Source organism: Populus trichocarpa, chromosome 10 (assembly GCF_000002775.5).
Source record: "Populus trichocarpa isolate Nisqually-1 chromosome 10, P.trichocarpa_v4.1, whole genome shotgun sequence".
NCBI lineage: Eukaryota > Viridiplantae > Streptophyta > Magnoliopsida > Malpighiales > Salicaceae > Populus > Populus trichocarpa.
The window spans coordinates 16,770,709-16,791,583 of record NC_037294.2 but is presented as its reverse complement, the minus strand read 5'-3'; the positions used below and the strand labels follow the sequence as shown (position 1 = coordinate 16,791,583).

The window sequence follows — 20,875 nt, the reverse complement described above, 5'->3', positions numbered from 1 at the left end:
CTTAATAAATAACATTATTCTACAAGAAAACTTAACTCTTAATTAAGTATTTTAACATAAATTATTAATTAAAGTATAAAATAATTTAATGATAAAATTGATGTAAAGATTAATTTGAATGTAAAATTAATAATACTACAGTAGTGCGTGTGAGAGATGTTTGAAAGTAGCCTGCATTGAATGAAAACACGTGCGAGGAAGACAAAGCGGGGCAGAGGGAGCACTGTCATAAATTGATTTGCCGCGAAATGTCGGGCGAGAAAACATGGAAAACTGTAATACACAGAGTTTAAAGTTTAAACTAAAAATAACTTTTATTTTATTTTAAAGAAAAAAGAAGATAGAACGAGACATATAGACAGAGAGGGAGAGGGGAGGGAGGTTTAAAAGGAGAGGGATAAACAGCCAATCCAAAGAAGGAAGACATTCATAAAAATAGGATCCGAAGAAAACGCAAATCTGCCTGCCTACATTTTGCTGGACAAATATTACATATTATATTATCGTCATTACACTAGACTCCTCGTGGTGTCACGTACGGATTCAGATACAGAGAGATTGATTCAGCGAGGAAAATCCGAGTTTGCTGACTCGGGTTTTCTTTCATGCTTGCCGGAAAATATTCCTCACGGCCGGGTACTACTTTTCACTTTCCTTAATTACCATGCCAAATATTCTTTTTGTTTCACTTTTCCCTGTTTTTTCTGCTCTTCACCGTCTATGTTTCCCAGTTTTTTCTTTCTCGTTTTCTTTATTTACATGGTTTTGCTTTGTAAATTGTAACAACATTGGCAGCAACCCCCCTCGTTTCCTTTTCTTGAATAAACGCATGTCCATGGTGGAGTAGTTTTATACGATCTTCTCTCTCTCTCTATGCTTAATCATTGCGTTATTTTTCTTTTTTAGTTTAATCATATTCTTGACTCGGTTAAGGTTTCAGCTTTTTTTGTTTTGGTGGGGGTGGAGTTGTTGGAGTTTTTGTCCTCAAAGAGTCAAGATTGTCTCGAGTATTCAAATTAGTACTTTTTTTAAAAAAAATTTAATTTTCAATTGCATTTCCCCTTGTACATTCCTTAATTCAAGTTTGATTGCTATATCGTTTTCGATACCTAAATGACTTAGCATTTAGTGTTTTTTTTAATGTCAACGTTGCACATTTCTAACATCAACTTGTTTTTTGTTCTCTTTGATAAGGACTTGTTTTAAAACAAAAAGGGAAAAAAAGGACTTGTTTCTTGTTGGTTTTGTTTAGTGGATGCTTAGCCATCAAAATTATCTGGATTTGTTTGTCTGCTACTATCTTCTTTGATGTGAACTCATAACAATCCCTTCTCATATTTTGTATTTAGGATTTGTTTGTTCTCTCTTTAATGCACGAAGTTTGAGTCTAGAGGATTTCTTCAGAGAAAAAAGGTAGAAATTTTACCACAAAATCAACCAAGTTGTTTCTGTTTTTCTTCCATGAATTTGTTTGTTGGATAGTGATCATGCTGTTTTGATCAGAATTAGGAGGATTCAAATTGATGGTGTTGTGACTTGTGAGTGCTCTTCAAGTAATATGGATTTTCATTCCCTCTTTTTCTTCAGGTATTTTTCAGTGGTGGGGTTAGGCGGTGTGAATTTGGTGACACTTCAATATTCAATAATCTCATCGCAGGATTAAATTTTCTTTCTTAACCGGAAGGCAGCTTTTTTCCTGGAAGCTACTCTGGGAGGCAGGCTGCCTTCTCTCTGGAAAGCATTTTGAGGTCAAAGGTGTGTACTTGATGTGAAAAGCTAAAAATTATTTTTTTTGGTTTTGATGCAATGAAAATTGATAAACTTGATGAAACAGCTTTCTAACTTTAGCTCTCCACACCTTATTTAAGCAATGGTCTCTGCTTGTCCCTTCCCTGTTTTTTTACGGAGCAACTATGATGTGGAAAATTGTTAATTCAATTCTATACGGAAAGGTCTACCATAGAACTTCATTTGAAATTTCAATGCAGAACCAAAGATTTTCATGAATTTACTTTCTTTCTTGCTATGCATTGCATGAATTTATCGGCATATAGAGTAAGCTAATATAGAGATTTTGGCTTATTTTCGTTGGGGTAACGTTGGTCTTGATGCAGATGTTGTTTGTTGCTGAAGTTCTTGTTACCATTGAAAGCTTCTGCTTTTCTATTTTTTTGATATTTCATTTTTTGTTTGGTTGGAATTTCGCAGGTTCATCATTTGCAACAAGTTTACCTGCTTGGTGCCTTTGTCTTCTCATATGAGTAAACATCTACTAGCTGAGGTTTGCTGAAAGCTTTCTGTCATAATGGGTGGCTGTGTCTCAACAAACAATGAAAGAATAAGAACAACTAGGAAACACATGCGTAAATCTTCCAAAAGTAGTGGAAAGAGTTCCACTTGTATTGCTGATTCCCCTATTCAACGGCTTAGTGATGCTGGAATTAGTGATTTTGCTCTTAGAGAGTTTGTTCATCTTGACTTTGAGAAGGGTGCTGCAACTACCTGCAAGAGATCTGAAGTTTCTAATAAGACATTCCATCTCACCCAGCTACAATGGAACCATAGTCAAATTGATGCAAATGGTATGTCCTTTCCATCCATTGATTTTTAAGCCTGGGGCTGACACTTCTTGAACAGTTTTCTGACCATAAAATTTCAATTTTCTGCAGGAATATGTCAGGAGGAAGTATGGTTTGACTCTCTTAGTATTATAGATTCAGATTCGGATGATGACTTCATCAGTGTGCATGGAGGTGATACACATAAATTTATTGAAATTGTGACTCTTCAATTGGTAGTCAGTGCTGATATTGTTTTTTTGGCTGTTCAGATTGTTTTCCTCCTGTTGGTAATGCAACTGGACATAAACAAAACACTCAAATGCTTCAATATGGAGCTGCATCATGCTTTGTAGATGCTGGGTGCAAGTATGAGGGCTTCTATGAAAGCTACCTGAAAATGGATGGAGGAGGTCCAAAGGGCGATGAGGTTTCTAGTAAGATAAAGAAAGCTTTAGATGATCCTTGTGGAAATTTTAAAGGTCTCAAAGAGGGCATGCATGACTTGGCAGAGAAAACTCAAGAATGTAGAAGGAAATCAAAAGTAATTATGCTATCATTAAAGAGGAAATCTTGCGATGGAGAGGAAACAACAGAATTCTGTGAGTACAGATTGTAGTCTTTATAAGATCTCAGAGAGACACATTTATATCCCAGAAGTATTAGGATTGCCTGTAAGACATGACATTGCCTTGGTGCGAATTCCCATTGCCACACGTGATATGCAAAGCCCCCTGAAACTTTATACAACTACGATTCATTTGATGAACACATGTTATCCTATTTAACAAGTTTATTCCAGCTATATAAGCTTTGAATTGAACCTTAGCATAGAAAAGGGGAAATGAAAATTCCAGTTTTGTTTTTAATGATTAAGATACATTTTTGCTTATTAATAATGAATGAGTGCGTGAACTGGTGCAGCCGAGAGATTACTGTATCGCCCAAGAGCAGGATTTCTGATTCCACGTTCAAAAGGAGAGAAGCCAACTGCTGGATGCTGGTCTGAGATTTCACCTTCAGTTTTTAAGCTCCGAGGCGAGACTTTTTTCAGGCATGATGTTCACTAGCTTATGATATTAGTTATTTGTGCATACCTGCGACTATTAGTCAATGATATAATTTGTTTTTTCTCATATGCTTTCAAGGGAATTGAACTGTCTAAACATTAATAAATAATCATGCAGAGATAAGCAGAAGTGCCCTGCTCCGGACTACAGTCCATATGTACCAATTGGCGTAGATTTATTTGTATGCCCACGGAAGATAAATCACATTGCTCAGCATCTTGAACTTCCTAATTTGCAAGCGCATGAGAAAGTACCGCCGCTGCTGATCATTAATATGCAGGTCCTCTCTCTCACTCACTCACTCACACAATTTTGATTGCGCAGAGTTGTTTGTGTATATTTAATGAGGTTCTGGATATTATCTGATGAACTGTTCGACAGTTTTTATTCATTTCCACATATGAATTGTGACAGGACCCGTGCTTGTTGTTTACAGCAACTTTTTAAGTGAATCTGCTAGTTTTATTTTGTTTAATGAATTGATGGTGAGTTCCCTGGGAATTCCTTTATAAGAACTTTGGCTGGGAGCGACATGGTTGTGATCTCAATTCCCTTGAGTTGATTCTTGGGGTTCAAGTAATTGGACTGTTGTGCTATTTTCTTCATATGAATTACTAGGTTCTCTTCAAAGTGATGGAACATAATTTTCTTATTATGGGTTTTCACGTTGCAGCTTCCCACTTATCCTGTTTCAATGTTCAATTGTGATTCGGATGGAGAAGGCATGAGCCTTGTAGTATATTTTAAACTATCTGAGAATTTCAACAAACAGATTTCACCTTGTTTTCAAGACAGCATCAAGGTATTTCCTGAAATAATATTTCATGCAATTTCATATGCTGATCTGTGCTTGACATCATCTAGTCTTCCTTGTTCCATTGCTTTTTTATACCATGGCAAAATGCTTGGATGCAATCTTTCCCCACCTTGTGAAATATTTTAGTTGATGAATCTTATTGCATCCTACCCAGAGACTTGTTGAGGATGATATGGAAAAGGTTAAAGGCTTTGCAAAAGAGTGCACAGTTCCTTTCAGAGAGAGGCTGAAAATTCTGGTGGGGCTAGTTAATCCAGAGGAATTGCAGTTGAGTTCTGCAGAAAGGAAGCTTATTCATAGTTATAATGACAAGCCAGTGCTTTCACGCCCTCAACATGAATTCTTTAAGGTAAGGAGAAACTTTTTGTCTACGAATCACATTTGTTCTATCAATGTTTAGTCTAGCAATACTAATTTCATTCGATACAAACTTCCGCACTTTATTTAGTAAGTTGAGATAACGGGGACGATCAGGATCATGCAGTTTTGGCATGTTTTGGCCTTTTGGATCATGTATAATCCTCAATTGACCACTAACTTAAATTGTTAGGTAATATTCAAAATATAATTTATATAATTTTCTAATACATCCTCTTAATTAAAAGCCTTTTAAACTTATACAGGCCCGTATTAATTCGATAACTTAAGCTATTAGGTGAAATTCCAAGATGTGATTTATATAATTCTCTAACACTCCCCTCTCTGATATTATGTTAATTATCTCAATCCAATAGCTTAAGCTATTAATTGAGACACCAAAATACGATTTATATAATTTTCTTAGATACCAGTACAAGGGTGTCTTTTCTTTTTCTTGCGGTTTCCCCAATATAAAAAAAAATGAAAAACATGGAGAAGGCGCCTAATTGGTTTTGGTAGCATTTTAGGAAAGTTGCCTAAGCTTCTATCTTGCAGGGACCTAATTACTTTGAGATTGACCTGGATATACATCGGTTCAGTTACATATCTAGGAAAGGACTTGAAGCATTCAGAGATCGCTTGAAGCATGGGATAGCTAATGTGGGTCTGACTATTCAGGTACAGAGACCTTGCAACTTCTCCTTTTGTAAGCAAATTGGTTTCATCAGAAATTAATTTGTTTTCTCAGTAAAACTAAATTATATTTTTTCATTTAAACATAGTAAAAATAAGAGAGAAGAAGAGGGGGTTTTGCCCTGATTTTGATCAAGCACATTGATGGAGTTAATCTCCTCCCCGTGCTAGCATCTACTGATTTTACTCGCTATTTTTTGACAAACATAAGCGTCATTTGTTGGTCATATGCCAAAACCTCGTTTGTGTTCCTGCAAGAATTGTTAATTTTTTATTCTCTCGTGAACTTCCTTTGTTTTCTCCTGTTTGTTTAAGTGCTTTTTTGCGATAATCTTGCCAGGCACAAAAACAAGAGGAACTGCCAGAGCAAATGCTGTGCTGTGTGCGCTTGAACAAGATAGATTTGGTAAATCATGGCCAAATACCAACTGTTGTTACTCGGGATGATTAATTTGAATAGGCACCAAGGGGATGATTCCGGCAAAAGAAACAATCTATAAGCACATTTTGTAGATTCCTTGATCTGTATCAACCACAAGAAAATGAAAATTCGTTTTTTTGTATTCCTTTCCCACCACCATTTGTTTTTTTTCACCACGATGATAAAGTTGATGAGAACCAGCACTTAAAGATCATGCATGTGATAATGTCTTGTCGAAGGATGTCTAAGAGATAAATTTGGTTCAGTGAGCAGATAACCTACCTCATGGATCATTTCCAATCGGAGAAGCCATGTTGAAAATGTGTTTACTCGAAGAAAGAAGGTCGTAACAACCGAGCAAATTTTCTTCTTAGGTAAACAAAGCTGCGACAGAAATACGACTATCAGGTGCCTGCACAAGCTAATTTGAAGATTTAAAACATGGGTGCCTTGGATTTTATGTTATAAGGTAATGGAAATCGAATCTGCCAATAATTTGATATTGTTCTTTATTAATGCATTAACTTTTTCCCAGTCAAATCACCTTGACTTCATTGAGACACCATTATACATCCACGTTACATTTCACCGAAAGTTCTCCAAAACTGCTGCGAATTTCTAGAGTTAAGATGTTATTGTCACAGATCCTCCTTTTCCCTCTCGTGTATTTGCGATCTCGCGTTTCCGTTCTAAGGTTGTTAAAATTGTTTCTTCCCAATTATCAAAGTTGAATAACAAACAACAGCTCCCTTGCGTTTCACATTGATTCGACGCAACTGCGAATTACAACTAGCTTCAAGATCAGTTTTGGGACGGACCAAACTTTGTGAAATCATCAAGCTAAACCAGCAGAAAAGGAATTCATTGGCATTACTTTCAAATAATGAACATCAACATAAAAGTAGAAAAGTGCGGTGTTGTCACTGTCAAACATGAAATTCCAAATGCTGAAAGTGGTAAACAATTATATGAAACATTAATTTCATATTTCCATATACAAAAGAATGCACAGAATATATTTTCAAGGAAGTTTGTGTCCGGTGAACTGCTTGACATACAATAAGAAAGCTTGCTTCATAGTTTTTTCTCCGTCTCTTTTGGTATTGCTTCATCTTTTGTATATCGGGCAGATGGTTACATGGGGGGCATTCATCAAAGTAATGGCCTCCAAGAAAAGATAAGTTACAGCCATTCCCCGGTTCATTGTAAACGTTTGTTGTTATCTTCCTCCTATGATACCAAGTCAGATAAGCTATGTTATCTGCTCTTCTTTTAACCGTAGACGTGCTGCAGGCTGACTGTTGCTGTTGTTTGATGCATGCTTCTCCAGAGTTTGTGGTTTCAGCTGAGATGCATTACTATTGACTGTGTTGTGGCTGCTATTTTTAGCTGCTGGTACATCGTGATTATGTTTGCCCTCATAGGTTGTTATGACAGCTTTTGGGTCTGCTGCAGCCCTCTCGACATGTTTACGAACTTTGCATCCTGCGGTTGTGCATTTATAGTAGCTCCTGTAGATTGTACAAAAAAGAAGACAAAAGGAAAAGGTGGGTTGAAGACACTCCATAGACATCCAAAAAGCAAGTGCCGCACACATTTAGAGGTAGAAACCAGACATTGAGAAATGAAGACACGTTGTCCATTTCCAGAATAAACAATGACTTAAGAGTTCAGCAATTATACCAGCAGCACATTTCAGCATCAAAATAGGATGCAGCTCATTGTTGTCTAACCATTTGCACATTCATGACCTTCTTACATGTTTTTTACACCAATTTACAGCAACCATCTTTGGCCAACAAAGCTACTAACGCTGCAGCCCATGGATCACTATCCATGAATAAACAGCTATATAGCACATTTCACATTTTAACAACTTCCAAAGGTAATCCCAAGAAAAACTATTTATCCCTTTTATAAGTCTAATAAACCTGTCACCACAATGATGAAGTGATCTTAACAAGGAATAACATTTATTCTGCCTTCTGTTTAATTTTTACCCTTGCACTGTTAGAAGCTCTTCAAGAACCATGAGCTTATGCCTGCGCACTGCATCTAAGTGAAAATCTAAAAACAGCAAATAGCCAAAGTGCGCAAGTAAACCAGCACGATAACCAATAATATGACCAAAGATAAGGATTTTTAGGTTTGTCATGTCCAATACAAACTACAGCCTATGGAGTAGGGAAAACCACCTTGGATAAGGATTGCCTTTGACAACTTTCTGCCCATACTTGCGCCATCTATAGCCATCATCTAAGAGATCAACTTCACTGGTTGTCTGCACAATGATTCTGGGCTCCGTTACAGTCCTGTGTGAAGAAGCTGGCTCTGTCACTCTAACCTCTGTACTTCTGCACATGACATGAGAGATTCCATTAGATATACAAGATAGACTATCAATCTTAGCCGGCAAGTAAGACCACTCTAAGATTTGCTTGCACAAAAGTACCTTCTCTTAGGATCAGGCTCGTCTTCATCAACTTCACCACCAGCTTCAGTATCACCAACTTCCTCACTATCACTCATCCCAGATATATGTTCAGGTGTAGCTTGACTGGATTCCTGATCCTTCCTATCTCTCTCTTTGCTGACATTTCCACTTTGAAATCGGGAATCTAATTCAGAATTCCCGTGACTGTTTGAATTGCCATTTAAGCCTCCAGTATCCTTTCCACGCTTATTGGATTGCGGTGGCTGATGATTGTGTTGCCCCTTGTAGATAATTTCAGTTACTTGACCATCAAGAGATCGCTCAACTTTTTTCTTGACAGGACAATTAGGATGTGTACATTTATAATAACTTCTAGGATACTCACTTCCTTTCACTTGTTTCTGCCCATATTTCCTCCAGTTGTATCCATCATTAGCAGGCTTATCAACAGCCAGCGAAGAAGATTCAGATCTCTGATCAGACCGAGAGAAGTCCGAGAGTTCCTGTATTTTCACTCTAGAATCCGCGACTGAGCGTACCTTCTGCTGCTGCTGGTGTGCCCCTTGTGTGCTCGTAAAGGTCGAAGACATTGCCGGTGTCGAATATTCCGGTTGAACATGCATAATTGAATTGGCTTGCGCAGCCTGAGCCGTGACCTGTGCTAGCGCCTGCTGGTGTGTCATTCCAAAGCCCTAAAAACATCTCAAAAATCATAAGAACACCAGAATAGATAGAAAAAAGAACTACAGGCATTCAATTTTAAGCAGAGGCATATTAATCACAGAGAGGGGAAGGAAATAAAAAAAAACACACACACACAGCTTTACCACAATGCAATTTTAGTTCTAGTAGGTGTCAACAATTGAAACTGCTAGTAACTAAATCATTTAGAGGCTAAACATTTAGCATTCCTTCTGCTTAAAATCCTCATGGAAAGTAATCCAGGTCAAATAAGCAAACACATTTCTGAAAAAAAGAGAAAAAGAAAGGTGGAAGATAAATGATAAATAAATAAAGAGTTCTCTCATTTCATTGATGATTAGTAGCAATGTTTGAAATGTCTAGTTTTTTATTCCTTTCTCAGTAATCAAATTGAAATTAAAAAAAAAAAAAGCAAAAAAGACAAAAACTTTCTCGGGCAAAAATAAAGTACAAAAAAAGAGAGTTAATAAACAGCTGATGCAATCAGTATATGAGCACTTGATTACCTGAGGAGAAAAGAGTCCAAACCCCGGTGAATCAGGAAGAGACACCGGACTAAGCCCCAGCGGCATCGAGAACATCGGCGGGGGAGGGACGATGGACAAGCTCGATGAACTGCTAAAGTCACCGGCAGAGCTCTTGTCATCGGGAGGTTTGAAATTAGGGGAGGCTATGGCGCCAGCGAGAAGCTGAGAGAAGGACTTACAGTCGTCGGAGTCAGAGAAGAAACTTGAGAGAAGAGTCATAGGGCCTGGACTGAAGCCCAAGGTACCAGGGGCCCCACTGGAAAAGAATGTTTCGGTGAAGGAACGTGGAGGGAGTGTTATGGTGGTCGGGCGGGAAGACAATGATTTGGAAGGTGATGATGGTTGTTGCTGTTTTGGCTGCTGATGCTCCTTTCCATTTTCGGTCATTTGATCTCAGTCTTGTTTTCTGTGTGTCTGTTCTGGTGTCCAGTTTGTTAGTTTTGGTCTGGTGCTTGTTTCTTCGGCTTTTTGGTGGATCTGGAAATAAGAGGAAAAAAAGTCCACGCAGCTGATGCGACGAGGAGGAGAAGAAGAAATCGATAAAGCAAAAGGGCAGGACGTCTCTCTGTCCTTATTTTTATGGATAACTACATATTAGTCCCCAATCTATGTAATGAATCATGAATCCACCCTTCTAGATTTTGCAAAACCTTCGATCATCATGACCCAGGTGCGAGCTCAAGCTCCTTTGTGATGTTTTAAATATTGGATAGTAAAAAACATAACATGCGATCCAAAATGTTTTAAATTTCCATGCTCTATACAATTCAACTCCATGAAAAAACAGAGTCTTGCATTTAAAAAGATATTGAAATCTCATGAACAGACCTTGCAGGTACAGCAATAAGGTCAATATGTTACGAATAAATGATTGGGGACTGGTTTGTGATTCATTTTATGGATTTGGGATTGACTTGTAGTTAGACAGGCATCGATTTCCTTCTTCTTCCTTTTTTAATAATTCTTGAAATCTTTTCTGGAGTGTTTGGGAAATCACTATTTTGTCCCCGTCGACCAGTGGATTCACAAGATTGCCAACTGGAGGATAATGCTCGGAGGTTTCTTGTTTAATTAAATCTTAAAAGAGAGTATTAAACGTGCCGGAGCAAATAGCATGCATGTTATGCTAGTGCCACTAGATTTATAGCAGGTGGCAGTAATAATGGACCTGGGGACACTACTATTATGCGGGTTTTGTTCTGTTTGGTATTCCCCCGTGGAGAAGCCACGTGGCTAGATGTGATTGGGCCACGGAATCCATCGCCATGATTGTTAGCTTGGCTTAGTTCCCACCTTTATCCGTTGTCTAATTATCTTGTTTTAAGGGAAATTCCATCATTTTTGTAATTGCCGAGGGAGATTGTACGTGAAGCAATGCAGTAGAATTACTGCTCTCTGATTTCTCCCTTTAATTTCCAGCACAAGTTTAGCTCTCAAATATTAATTAATTATCCTCTCCTTTTTCTAAAAAAAAATAAAGCAATATTTCCTAAATTATAATTAACACTTGAATAAAGAGGATTTTTTATATAATACTTTTGGTTTAGAATTCAGAGTATATATTCTCTCGTCCAGAGAGTTAGTCTTTACATACTTAAGTTTTTTTTAGTAGAAATGTTGCTGGATATAATATAGTTTCTATATATACTTATTATTATATAATATACCTAATTAATTAGTTGCCCGGTGCAGTGAAGTTGTTGGCTCACAAGAAAGAAAAAAGAAAAGAAAAAAGCCGCGGATATTGTGTAGTCACTTGAAATCAGAACCTTGGCAGGGAGCTCCTCCGAAAACTCACTAGGATCGAGTTCCTCGTTGCTCTTCCTGAAGCCAACGGCATTTGCTTGATCCCAAAAAAAACAAACTTCTCTTTCATTTCAAATCAAAGCTTCTTTGTCCTGAGATGTCAAGATCAAGGAGGGAGCACGGAAATCTTATCCCCCAATTTCTCATTAACACATGTCACAACTTGTGGCTCCTGCCAAACAGTTCTCCGAAAATGTTTGTCCGCTTCGGGGATGGTTTGTCATGCCTTCTAGCGAATCTTAAGACAACGTTTGTGCCGTGCCAGCAAGTGCATTGGTCAATTTATAATGCCATGTCCGATGTTCAAAAAGTCCAAACCACACAAATAAAGATCATTGCAAGTGTGAACCATCACCCAGATGTCAACACACAGTAGCTGAATGGGTGATCAGCTGGTTTCGAGCTCCCAGTTTGCTTCTGTGGGAGCACCCAAACAAGAAAAACAACGGACCATGGATGCAAGAATAGCTGCAATTATTCCAGGGTAATGAAAAAGTTGTTAATTCTAGAATTTATGAAATTAATTAAATTTTGGGACAAGTTGTCTGTGCCGAACCGCTAAGAAAATCAAACCGGGCGATTAACATATAAAGATCTCGTTTTATAGTGTATTAATAATTATTTTTCTAAGTAGTTTTGTTTAGAAACATATAAAAATAATATTTTTTTAATTTTAAAATTTTATTTTAATATTAATATATCAAAAAAATAATTTTAAACAAAAAAAAAAAGAGTAGAAACTCTCAGATAAACATTGTTTTGTCCACAATGCCAATAAATAGCAATAATTGTTTACCATGTGGTAATTGATAAATAGAAAAGAATCATGTACTTAGGTAACTGCCACACGAAGCATTCTTTTTATCCTGTGGTCCTTCTCTCCTTGTATCGTACTTTGCTTGATCTAGGGTGGGCAATTTATTAATTATTCATTCACACTCTTGTCTTTTTATTGTGATCGATTAATTCTTGTATTTTTCTAAATTCACCCAATTAATTAATCCATGTGTTTTCAGAATCTATTGAATTTTATATCCTAATGACAATCTCCTCTTAAATCTCAACACGTCTCCACGCTAACTCTATATTTTAATTATGCTTTTATTTTATGAAATGAATTTTTTTTATATCTGTATATAGGTTTCGTGTTGATAAATAAACTGTCTTTATGCGTTGAAAACGAGTTTTAATAAAGAGGTGGCAAGGTCTTGCTTTGAGGTGTGAAAAATGTGGCTGGCTTCTCCGCCTCAACTATCTGTTCTGCTGACGGCATGCCAGTTGTCAAACTGATATCATTGTTTTCAGTTGCGAATATTGATTGCCAACGGCAAATGGTTCGTGCGGAGCACCTAGGGCTGGCCCACACTTTGGCTGCGTAGAGAGAGACGGTCCCACATTCACTTTCATTTATTTAATAAAATCCAGATTGGTGGTGACGATCAAGCGAGGGTCAAATTACCCCTTGCTGATGCTACCAGTTTTTTTTTTTTTTTTATCTTGCTGCATTGCACGAAACACTTGAACGAATTTACCACACCATGATTGACATCAATCGGACAATTGGATCCATAGAATCCCGTACATCCAATCTGACAGTCCATGCTTTTCATTTACCGATTTATTAAAAAAAAAAAAAAAAAAACCTGGCAAGTCCTCAGATTTCAGGGAAATATTGGCAACTGGGAAAATGCCGGTGATGTTAAGCAAGCTGTAGAAGTGCATGGCCCATGGCCATCAGGTCGCATCAAGTCCTATAGGGAAATATTGAATCTTTCTGTTTACAAACGATCCCTTGTTGATTTAGGCCGGCATCTTAAAAGTAAAGTACATGAACTCTGTGGTTCTATACAGGACTGTTTAATAATTGATTTTTTTTTTTTTAGAAATGCTTTAAATTAATGTATTTTTTTATTTTTAAAAATTATTTTTGATATTAATATATTAAAAAAATAAAAAAAAACATAAAAATTTTAAACTATTGGAATACACGGTTACAACCCTTTCCGACCACCTGTTCCCTAAGTCCATTTTCCTTTGAAACCATTAATTATCACACAGAAATCATCCGTTTCAACAAATGGAAAACAATTCAGTGATTAGTCATTTGTTTTCCATCGGCTTTACGTGCCTTTGACTGTTAGGTTGTGATGGGTGGATGTTGTTTTTTTGAGCTTAGGGTTTACTCAACAAAAAAACAAAACAAGAGAGTTCTCAAGTAGTCTTGCTTTCTTTCTGATCGAATCAATGTAAATTGACTGTGCTTGGCACGCTCCACTTCGCGAGCGTTGATTCCTTTTATTCAGACCACCTTTTCATGCTAGCCTTTTTCTAGTATGGTGATATATATATATATATATATATATATATATTTCATGTTCATTGAAGTAAATATACAGTTAATTAACGACAGAAAAAACGAAACCAAGAATATGAAAAGTTACTCGCATAAAAATATCTACGACTGGATGGGTTGGACTTTGGAGGTTGTCTTCCCCACCTTTGCCTTCACAAATAGCACTACCAGTAAAAATCTTCCTCTATAATCGTCTCCATGGATATGGATATATGCTTGGGTAGACCTCTAGTCCCTAGTTGGGCTTGGTCTCGTATATGGGCTGCTGGGTTTATTTTCTTTTCGGCTGAAGATAATATCAGCGCGTGCTTTTCATTCAGTTTTTTCCACTTGAATGTTCTTGTTTTTATTGTTATTTGAGTTTGTGAATTTTGAAGTTTCTTTAATTAAATATTTTTTTTCACATATAAAAAAAATTAAAATACTGGTTCTTAGGAGCTTTTACTTGTATCACCGCCTCACAGGACAATATCCATTTAAATATTATTTCATAAAAAAACGTGTATTTCCCCCTAATTTCTTATTTTAGTATTTAATTTATTAAAAACTAGACTTTATAATTTGTTATAATTTATTTTTCATGTGGCTAGCCCACTCCCATGACTCATGACATGGGTTTGATAAGTTAACTCGGTTGACTTGAGTTTTTTTTTTAATTGAAATTTTATTTTTCAATTTCACTCTTCAACATTTTGTTAATTAAAAATCAAACCTAGTCATTCAGATTATCTTTAAGCTTATCAAGTCAACCGAATTATATCAAATTAACTTCCACATAATTTTCTTTTTCCTATAAAAAAAAACTAACCATGTCTAAATAGTTATCTTCCATTAAAAAACAAAAATTATAAAACCCGCAGCGGAGCTCCAACCCACAATCCAATATATTAACACAGAAGTTCAATTGATATGTGGCGTATCATGTACTTAAATGGGAATTATCTAAAGAAGTCATGCTTTATCATATAGTTAAAAAATCCGGAAGAAAAATTAAAATCATGCTAAGACATGATTAAAAAAAAAAAAAAACCAATGCTAAGAGGCACAAAATGAATTCGCACCATGCGTGAGTTTTTCCATATCAATAAGAGGCACGAGTTAATGTCATGAAAATTGAAATTCCAGAATAAAAACCTCTTGCAATATATTTTTTTTATATACATATAAACTCTTTGTTTTAATAGGTTGATAAATCAAGGAGATTATACACACATTTATTTTGCATCCCAAAAAAGGTAGAAAAATACACTACAAGGTTAACTACAGTTACATTTCTTTCTAGAAAAGTTGTAAAATTATAAATTTAAATTCAAACTAGTTAAATTTTGGATTTACTTTTTATAAGTCATCAATTCGAGTCCTATAAATTTCAGAATTATTAAAGATTTATATGGTCATTAATTTCAGAATCCATAGAATTAATCAAGATATATACAAGCTGGTCTAATTATCCAAGTTAATAAAAAAAAAATCATAAACTCTGATGAAAGTGAACAGATAAAAAAGAAAAAGAAAAAGAAAAAGAAAAAGAAAAGGATAAATTCGGTAATAACAAGGTGATAAACAAAATGATTCTTGTTATGGTTGGAGAACAAACTTAATCCAAACAAAGCCAAACACAAAAGCTAACGAGTCACACTCAGCCGATTCTAAGTTAAACCAGAGTCGAACATTCGAGTCACAGTACACTGTTGTTGAATATTGTGTTGACAGGCAGTGCCTCAAACCCCAACAGAGATTTGCAAACAACAGAAGCAGAAAAAACATCAGAAGAGAAGCCAACAGATGGAGGACACAACAACCCTCAGTGTAACCAAACCAATCCGTTGCATTGTTAAACTTGGTCTGTTTGTCTCTCTTTCTTGTACCCTTACAAATATTTCTGCTTTATGCCTGACAAATTGTTTCTATTCACGTTGTTTTGGTTTGATTGATCTTTATTGGTGTAAGGTCACTACTTTTTCAGTTTTTATTGTTGCTTGCTTTCTTGAGGATATATTTGATCTCCATTTGAAACTGGGCTGTGATTTTTCTTTTCAGTATGCAAGTGATTAAGTTTGTAAATTGCATATAATATCCCACAAAGCCAACACCGGTATTCTTAATATATATCCGTGACAAGAAAATGAAGGAATGAAGAAAAAGATTCGATTTCATGTGTGATTCTCTACAGTTTGTTGATTATGTGACAGTTTTTTTTTCGTCTCAGGAGGCGCGGCAATTACTTGCAAGAATGATTTAGAGAAGATAAATGAAGAAAATGTTGAGATTGTTTCCTCACAGCTGAGGGAAGCCATGATTACTGGGTCTAGCTCACGAAAGGTTCTTGGGATGGATTGGAGCAAGAGACCTGGAAAATCAGGAATTTCTTGTGATGCTGACGATTTTGAGGACCAAAACTTGGATTCTAGCAGTTTTGTTGTTGTTCATGGAGCAGGTTATTTTCATAGCTATTTCTTGAATCAGCATTAAGGACATTGAGCATGAGTGAAGATTGTTTGTTCGGCTATGCATTTGCATGAATTGACAACAAAAAATTGTGGAGCGCATTGACCTTGGATTTATATTGGATTTAGAAAGGAGAGCTGAGTGATTGACCCCTTCCAGATATGTAGGAGTTGGTCTTCAAAGTGATGTCCACTCTCCTCTTCTGGTAAAGATTTGCGATGCTGATTTATTGTTTTTGCCTTCAGGTTCCTTTGGGCACTTTCAGGCAAGCAAATCAGGGGTTCATAAAGGAGGATTGAACAAACCACTTGTCAAGGCTGGTTTTGTTGCCACACGCATTTCCGTAAGATTAATATTTTGCCTTTCCTCCTTGATCTTATGTCAAATCAGGGAGTATCAAACCTTTATATACACTTATAGTGCTGGGTGGCTGGATGCACAACTAGCATGTAAGGTTGAATAGAATGGGAAACAAGTATGGCATTGAAGAGAAATACCAACAGAAAATGCTCGATATTCTTTTCAAACTTGTTTGTTCCTTCCATTGTTTGTTGGACTGCAGGATATTCTTTCATATCCATGAAGTTTTATGTAATTTTTGGAACATGATTTTTTCGAAACTTGTGTCATTACTCTCGCACAGACTCTTTGCCTGCTCCCATATTTATCATTTTTCTTGGTAATTTTTGTTATTACAGGTTACGACTCTTAATCTCGAAATTGTTCGAGCATTGGCCAGAGGTACTGATCTAGGCAACTGATCTGAAAATAATTTGTTAGCCCCTGCTGTATAAGTCTTCAACCTTCCTCAATGGAACAAGTGAAAAAAATGCTATAACTAGTATTAATCTGAGTTTTCAAGAACCTGGTGCTAATATGCTGTAAATTTCAGCTAATAGTCCTTGAAATTACACAGATTCTGTACTCTGTAGAATAGTTCTAATCACTGAAAATTTCATACGAAAACAGATTTCAATTTAAAAAATAAAGATAGTGCTGGAGAATTTTATCATTTCTTAGGCTTGGTTTTCATATTTTCTTTGATGCCTTTTGCTCTAACATCTTTTGAAATTTGGTACTTCCTCTAACATCTTTTGAAATTTGAACATTGAGAATGGTACTTCCTCTTGCAAAATAGGATATTACTTCATAACTCTTGAAATTTGTCCATGAAAATTCTTTCTATTTTCTCAATGGCAGCTGTTTCTGCATTGTATTTCTGGGAATTTAGCATATGACTCTAACAAAGTTTTTTTTTTTTATGGCAGAGGGCATTCCTACCATTGGAATGTCTCCATTTTCATGTGGATGGACAACTCCTGAAAGAAATGTTAGAGGCATTGAGAAATGAGTGTATTTGTTTACTAATATGGCTCAAATATGGGACTTTCCATGATTATCTTCATTATTGATGATGGAGAATTCTGTATGATCTAATTCTGGTCTCTAATTTGTATCCACAGATGGCATCTGCTGATTTATCAATGGTAGCTCAGGCAATCAACTCCGGATTCGTACCTGTAAGATAGATTTCTTCCTCTTTACTTTATTTTGTGAATTGAAATCTTATGAATCATTGTTTTCTATTAACTTTACTATTTAAGGAGCAAGAATAGTATGTATAATTGTACTTCTCAATCCCAAACTAGTTGAGGTCAAATTGATCAAAACACACCAGTTCTTATCTCTTTTTTTGCTGTTTTGCTTGTCAAATGAAACTGAACTTATGTGTCAGCAGTAAAATTTCAGCAACACGAAATTGCTTGAAATGCAGTACCCAGATAAGAGGAAATACATGAAGATCCTGATCTTCAATGAGTGACAAACATATCGTATAAACTTGTTGACTTTGCAAATGGATGGAAATGACTAGCCAAGGATTCTGAAATCTCAAAAACAGAAATTGTTAGTTATCTGGTCATGATGTTTTTGCAAGCAAACAATTGGATTCTTGAGTCTAAGAGTGTAGCATATAACACTCACAGGATTATATTTAGCAACCAACAATATAGAAAACCTCAGTCTTTGGATTCTGGAGAAGCTGTGAATTCGATAAGTTGCTAAAAACTTAATTTATAGAAATTTGGCTGCCATAATTTAAGGATTGCTCAATCATCATATAAGTTTCTGAAATTACAAATGAAAGGACACACATTTGTACTTTGAAATCCTTATCTCAATTCATTAACGCATAAACGCCAATCATGCTGGGCTTTTAGAGGTTTTAAGGTCTTTTTGTACTATAAAATTTGAATAAATGGCAGAGGAGAAATTTAAGTTGCAAAGCAGCAAAAAAAAAAGACGGAGAAAGAGAAAAGAAAGAAAGAAGAAGGTGAAAGTTATGGAGATGAAAAATCCTCTCTTAGACCTCCAGCAACACATATCAGCATATTTGTATATGTGTTATTGGAGGTGGTGATGGATTTCTCACTTTGTTAGTCGGCATAAACCACTAGGACATATTTCTAGTGTGAACCCATTGTTTTGGTGTTTACTAATGCTTGAAGGAGTAGTGATCATTTTTCTTTCCCTTCATGTTCTTTGTTGGCTGGGTTTTTTCAACATGCTGTACTATCATAGATCTCATTTTGCTTTATAGGTCTTACATGGAGATGCTGTACTTGATGATTTGCAGGTTTGGTCTCTCTAAGGGTTGATATACTCTCTTGGTTTTTAAATTGAATCTGACATTTTTTTTATTTGCTTATTTAATCAGGGATGCACCATATTGAGTGGTGATGTTATTATACGTCATCTTGCAGCCTATTTGAAACCTGAATACGTTGTTTTCCTGGTATCCTTTTTCCGTGACATGATCTCATATTATTGCATTTCTTGGACAGAGCTTTGTGGTTCATTGTCAAATCACCTTTTGTTTCTCTCTGCACAACCAGAATCAGATAGCTCAAAGACGGTCCACTTTATTAATTCTACTCCTAGCTTTTATTCATTTCTCCATATAAACTGTACAAATGATGAGTTTTGAAGCAGGATCAAATTCTTGTCAGTTTGATGTTGCATTTATGATGAAGTTGATCAATTAATTCCTGAAATTGACTATCTTAGATGACCTCTCTTTTTCGTAGCTAGGCCAGTCACCATGGCATTAACCTGCATATTTTGTAATAAAAAGCGCAATTCTGTTCTTGATATCCAATTAATTTGGACTACAGACAGATGTTTTGGGTGTTTATGATCGTCCTCCTTCAGAACCTAATGCAGTCCTCTTGAGGGAGATCGGTGAGCACTCATAACAAACTCTATCTTTTCAATGGATGATAGTCTCCAAAATTAGCTTGATATGTCACACTGGAAGGACATAACCAATTTCTAAAACACAGCTGTGAGTGAAGATGGGAGCTGGTCTGTTGTGAAACCAACACTTGAGGACATGAAAAAGCAAGGTTTGTGTGGTTGTTTCAGCATTTGATGTTGCAAATTGCTATCTGTGAGTTGGATGTCCTGTATTAATATGCATGGCGAGTTAATAGCACTTGAAATAGGCGTTGCTAAGCAGTAGTAAAACAATGCCCTATTATTTGCATCTGCGAAAATTAGTTTTTCACAAAATGTGACCTTAAATCTGTACTTTCTCATCTGCAGTATGGCATATCTCCAGAAGATGAACTCTTCCTTTTCAGTAGGAAAATTCTTGTGCAATAGAAATTAAATAACCATTTGGCATCCCCTTGGATATTGTTTACATCAGTGATATATAATTAGTGTTAAGAGATTCAAATCTCAGGACAAGTGCCCGGTGGTTTTCCTGGCTTGTTGATGCTAGTGGAAAATATGATTTTTATTCGCCTTGATTAGAGTACTCGCAAAGTGATATTCCAAAAGGGGATTATAAGTCCTTTGCTGTGAGATCAACATACGTTTTTTATTCCTTGCTTGCAGTTGAAACAACTGTTGCAGCCCATGATACGACTGGTGGAATGGCGACCAAGATATCAGAAGCTGCATTGATTGCAAAACTTGGAATTGATGTCTACATTGTGAAGGTGATTGATAGCTTTCAGCCTGGTCTTTGCTTTATATGTTGTCATTGTTTTTATTTTTCTTTATCCTTTTATATATATATATTTGGTTAAACACAGGCAGCAACAACCCATTCTTCGAGGGCTTTAAGTGGAGAGGTGAGAGGCGCTCTTCCTGAAGATTGGCTTGGGACCGTCATTCGGTTTGTTGGTAAAGGAAATAGCAACTGCTGAATGTTGGGAGATTTTGGTCAGAGGCACTGAAGCTTAACCAAAAAGACATGTCTCATAAAATGTTAGAAAGATGTTTCTTTTAGGACCACCCTGGCTGAACAGGATCCCTTGAAATTTATAGGGTAATAATTTGTTAACTTGCCCTGGTCATATCTCAACAGGATTACCAACCAGGCAACCAGTGATACTCAAATTGTTGAATCCTCCACGAGAGCTCATCCACATCTCTTAAGAATTCAATTGATTGTAGCAATTTGCATGCCACATTGGATTTCCACTTTTGTCAGTGCTGGGAAACGTAACAAATGCAAGAACCTTCCAGAAAACGGCATTCCATCTTGCAAAATTGCTTGTTGGTTTACTGTCGTATAAAGTTGTGATCCCACTAGTGGGAGTCCTTCCTCGATGACGAGCAGCTTGGAACCAGGAAAATGGCTGGGATTCTCTCTGGGTACATTAGAGCAGCAATGAC

At 36.3% G+C, this 20,875-nt stretch overlaps 3 protein-coding genes across 9 annotated transcripts; 2 read left to right on the top strand and 1 right to left on the bottom strand.

Annotated features, from left to right (window-relative positions):
• The first annotated feature begins 355 nt into the window (after positions 1 to 355).
• LOC7492909 (uncharacterized) lies at positions 356 to 6,133 on the top strand. 7 transcript variants are annotated; one of them, XR_002984309.2, is made up of 12 exons: positions 356 to 636; positions 1,350 to 1,413; positions 1,588 to 1,755; positions 2,209 to 2,582; positions 2,670 to 2,753; positions 2,831 to 3,160; positions 3,483 to 3,612; positions 3,746 to 3,908; positions 4,302 to 4,430; positions 4,600 to 4,794; positions 5,405 to 5,483; positions 5,839 to 6,061. XR_002984309.2 is itself a non-coding variant. In XM_024610443.2 (12 exons), the coding sequence occupies exons 4-12, from the start codon at positions 2,306 to 2,308 to the stop codon at positions 5,947 to 5,949; spliced, it is 1,542 nt and encodes a 513-aa protein (XP_024466211.1). In that variant the 5' UTR covers positions 360 to 636; positions 1,350 to 1,413; positions 1,588 to 1,755; positions 2,209 to 2,305; the 3' UTR covers positions 5,950 to 6,133. The 7 variants fall into 7 exon arrangements, 6 of the variants coding, with proteins under 6 accessions (XP_024466213.1, XP_024466214.1, XP_024466211.1 ...); XM_024610443.2 differs by having other exon boundaries at positions 360 to 636; positions 5,361 to 5,483; positions 5,839 to 6,133; XM_024610445.2 differs by lacking the exon at positions 1,588 to 1,755 and having other exon boundaries at positions 359 to 636; positions 5,361 to 5,483; positions 5,839 to 6,133.
• A 627-nt stretch (positions 6,134 to 6,760) lies between these two features.
• LOC7481552 (probable WRKY transcription factor 4) lies at positions 6,761 to 10,135 on the bottom strand. The gene is made up of 4 exons (XM_002314988.4): positions 9,562 to 10,135; positions 8,372 to 9,045; positions 8,115 to 8,273; positions 6,761 to 7,430 (listed from the first exon to the last, which is right to left on the bottom strand). The coding sequence occupies exons 1-4, from the start codon at positions 9,967 to 9,969 to the stop codon at positions 7,172 to 7,174; spliced, it is 1,500 nt and encodes a 499-aa protein (XP_002315024.1). The 5' UTR covers positions 9,970 to 10,135; the 3' UTR covers positions 6,761 to 7,171.
• A 5,183-nt stretch (positions 10,136 to 15,318) lies between these two features.
• On the top strand, positions 15,319 to 20,667 carry LOC7492908 (isopentenyl phosphate kinase). Its single transcript, XM_002316069.4, has 12 exons — positions 15,319 to 15,584; positions 15,951 to 16,178; positions 16,435 to 16,532; positions 16,888 to 16,930; positions 17,458 to 17,519; positions 17,653 to 17,709; positions 18,789 to 18,824; positions 18,906 to 18,983; positions 19,363 to 19,429; positions 19,531 to 19,593; positions 20,090 to 20,193; positions 20,290 to 20,667. Exons 1-12 carry the CDS (start codon positions 15,527 to 15,529, stop codon positions 20,401 to 20,403), a joined length of 1,008 nt encoding a protein of 335 aa, XP_002316105.3. The 5' UTR covers positions 15,319 to 15,526; the 3' UTR covers positions 20,404 to 20,667.
• Positions 20,668 to 20,875: the final 208 nt, after the last annotated feature.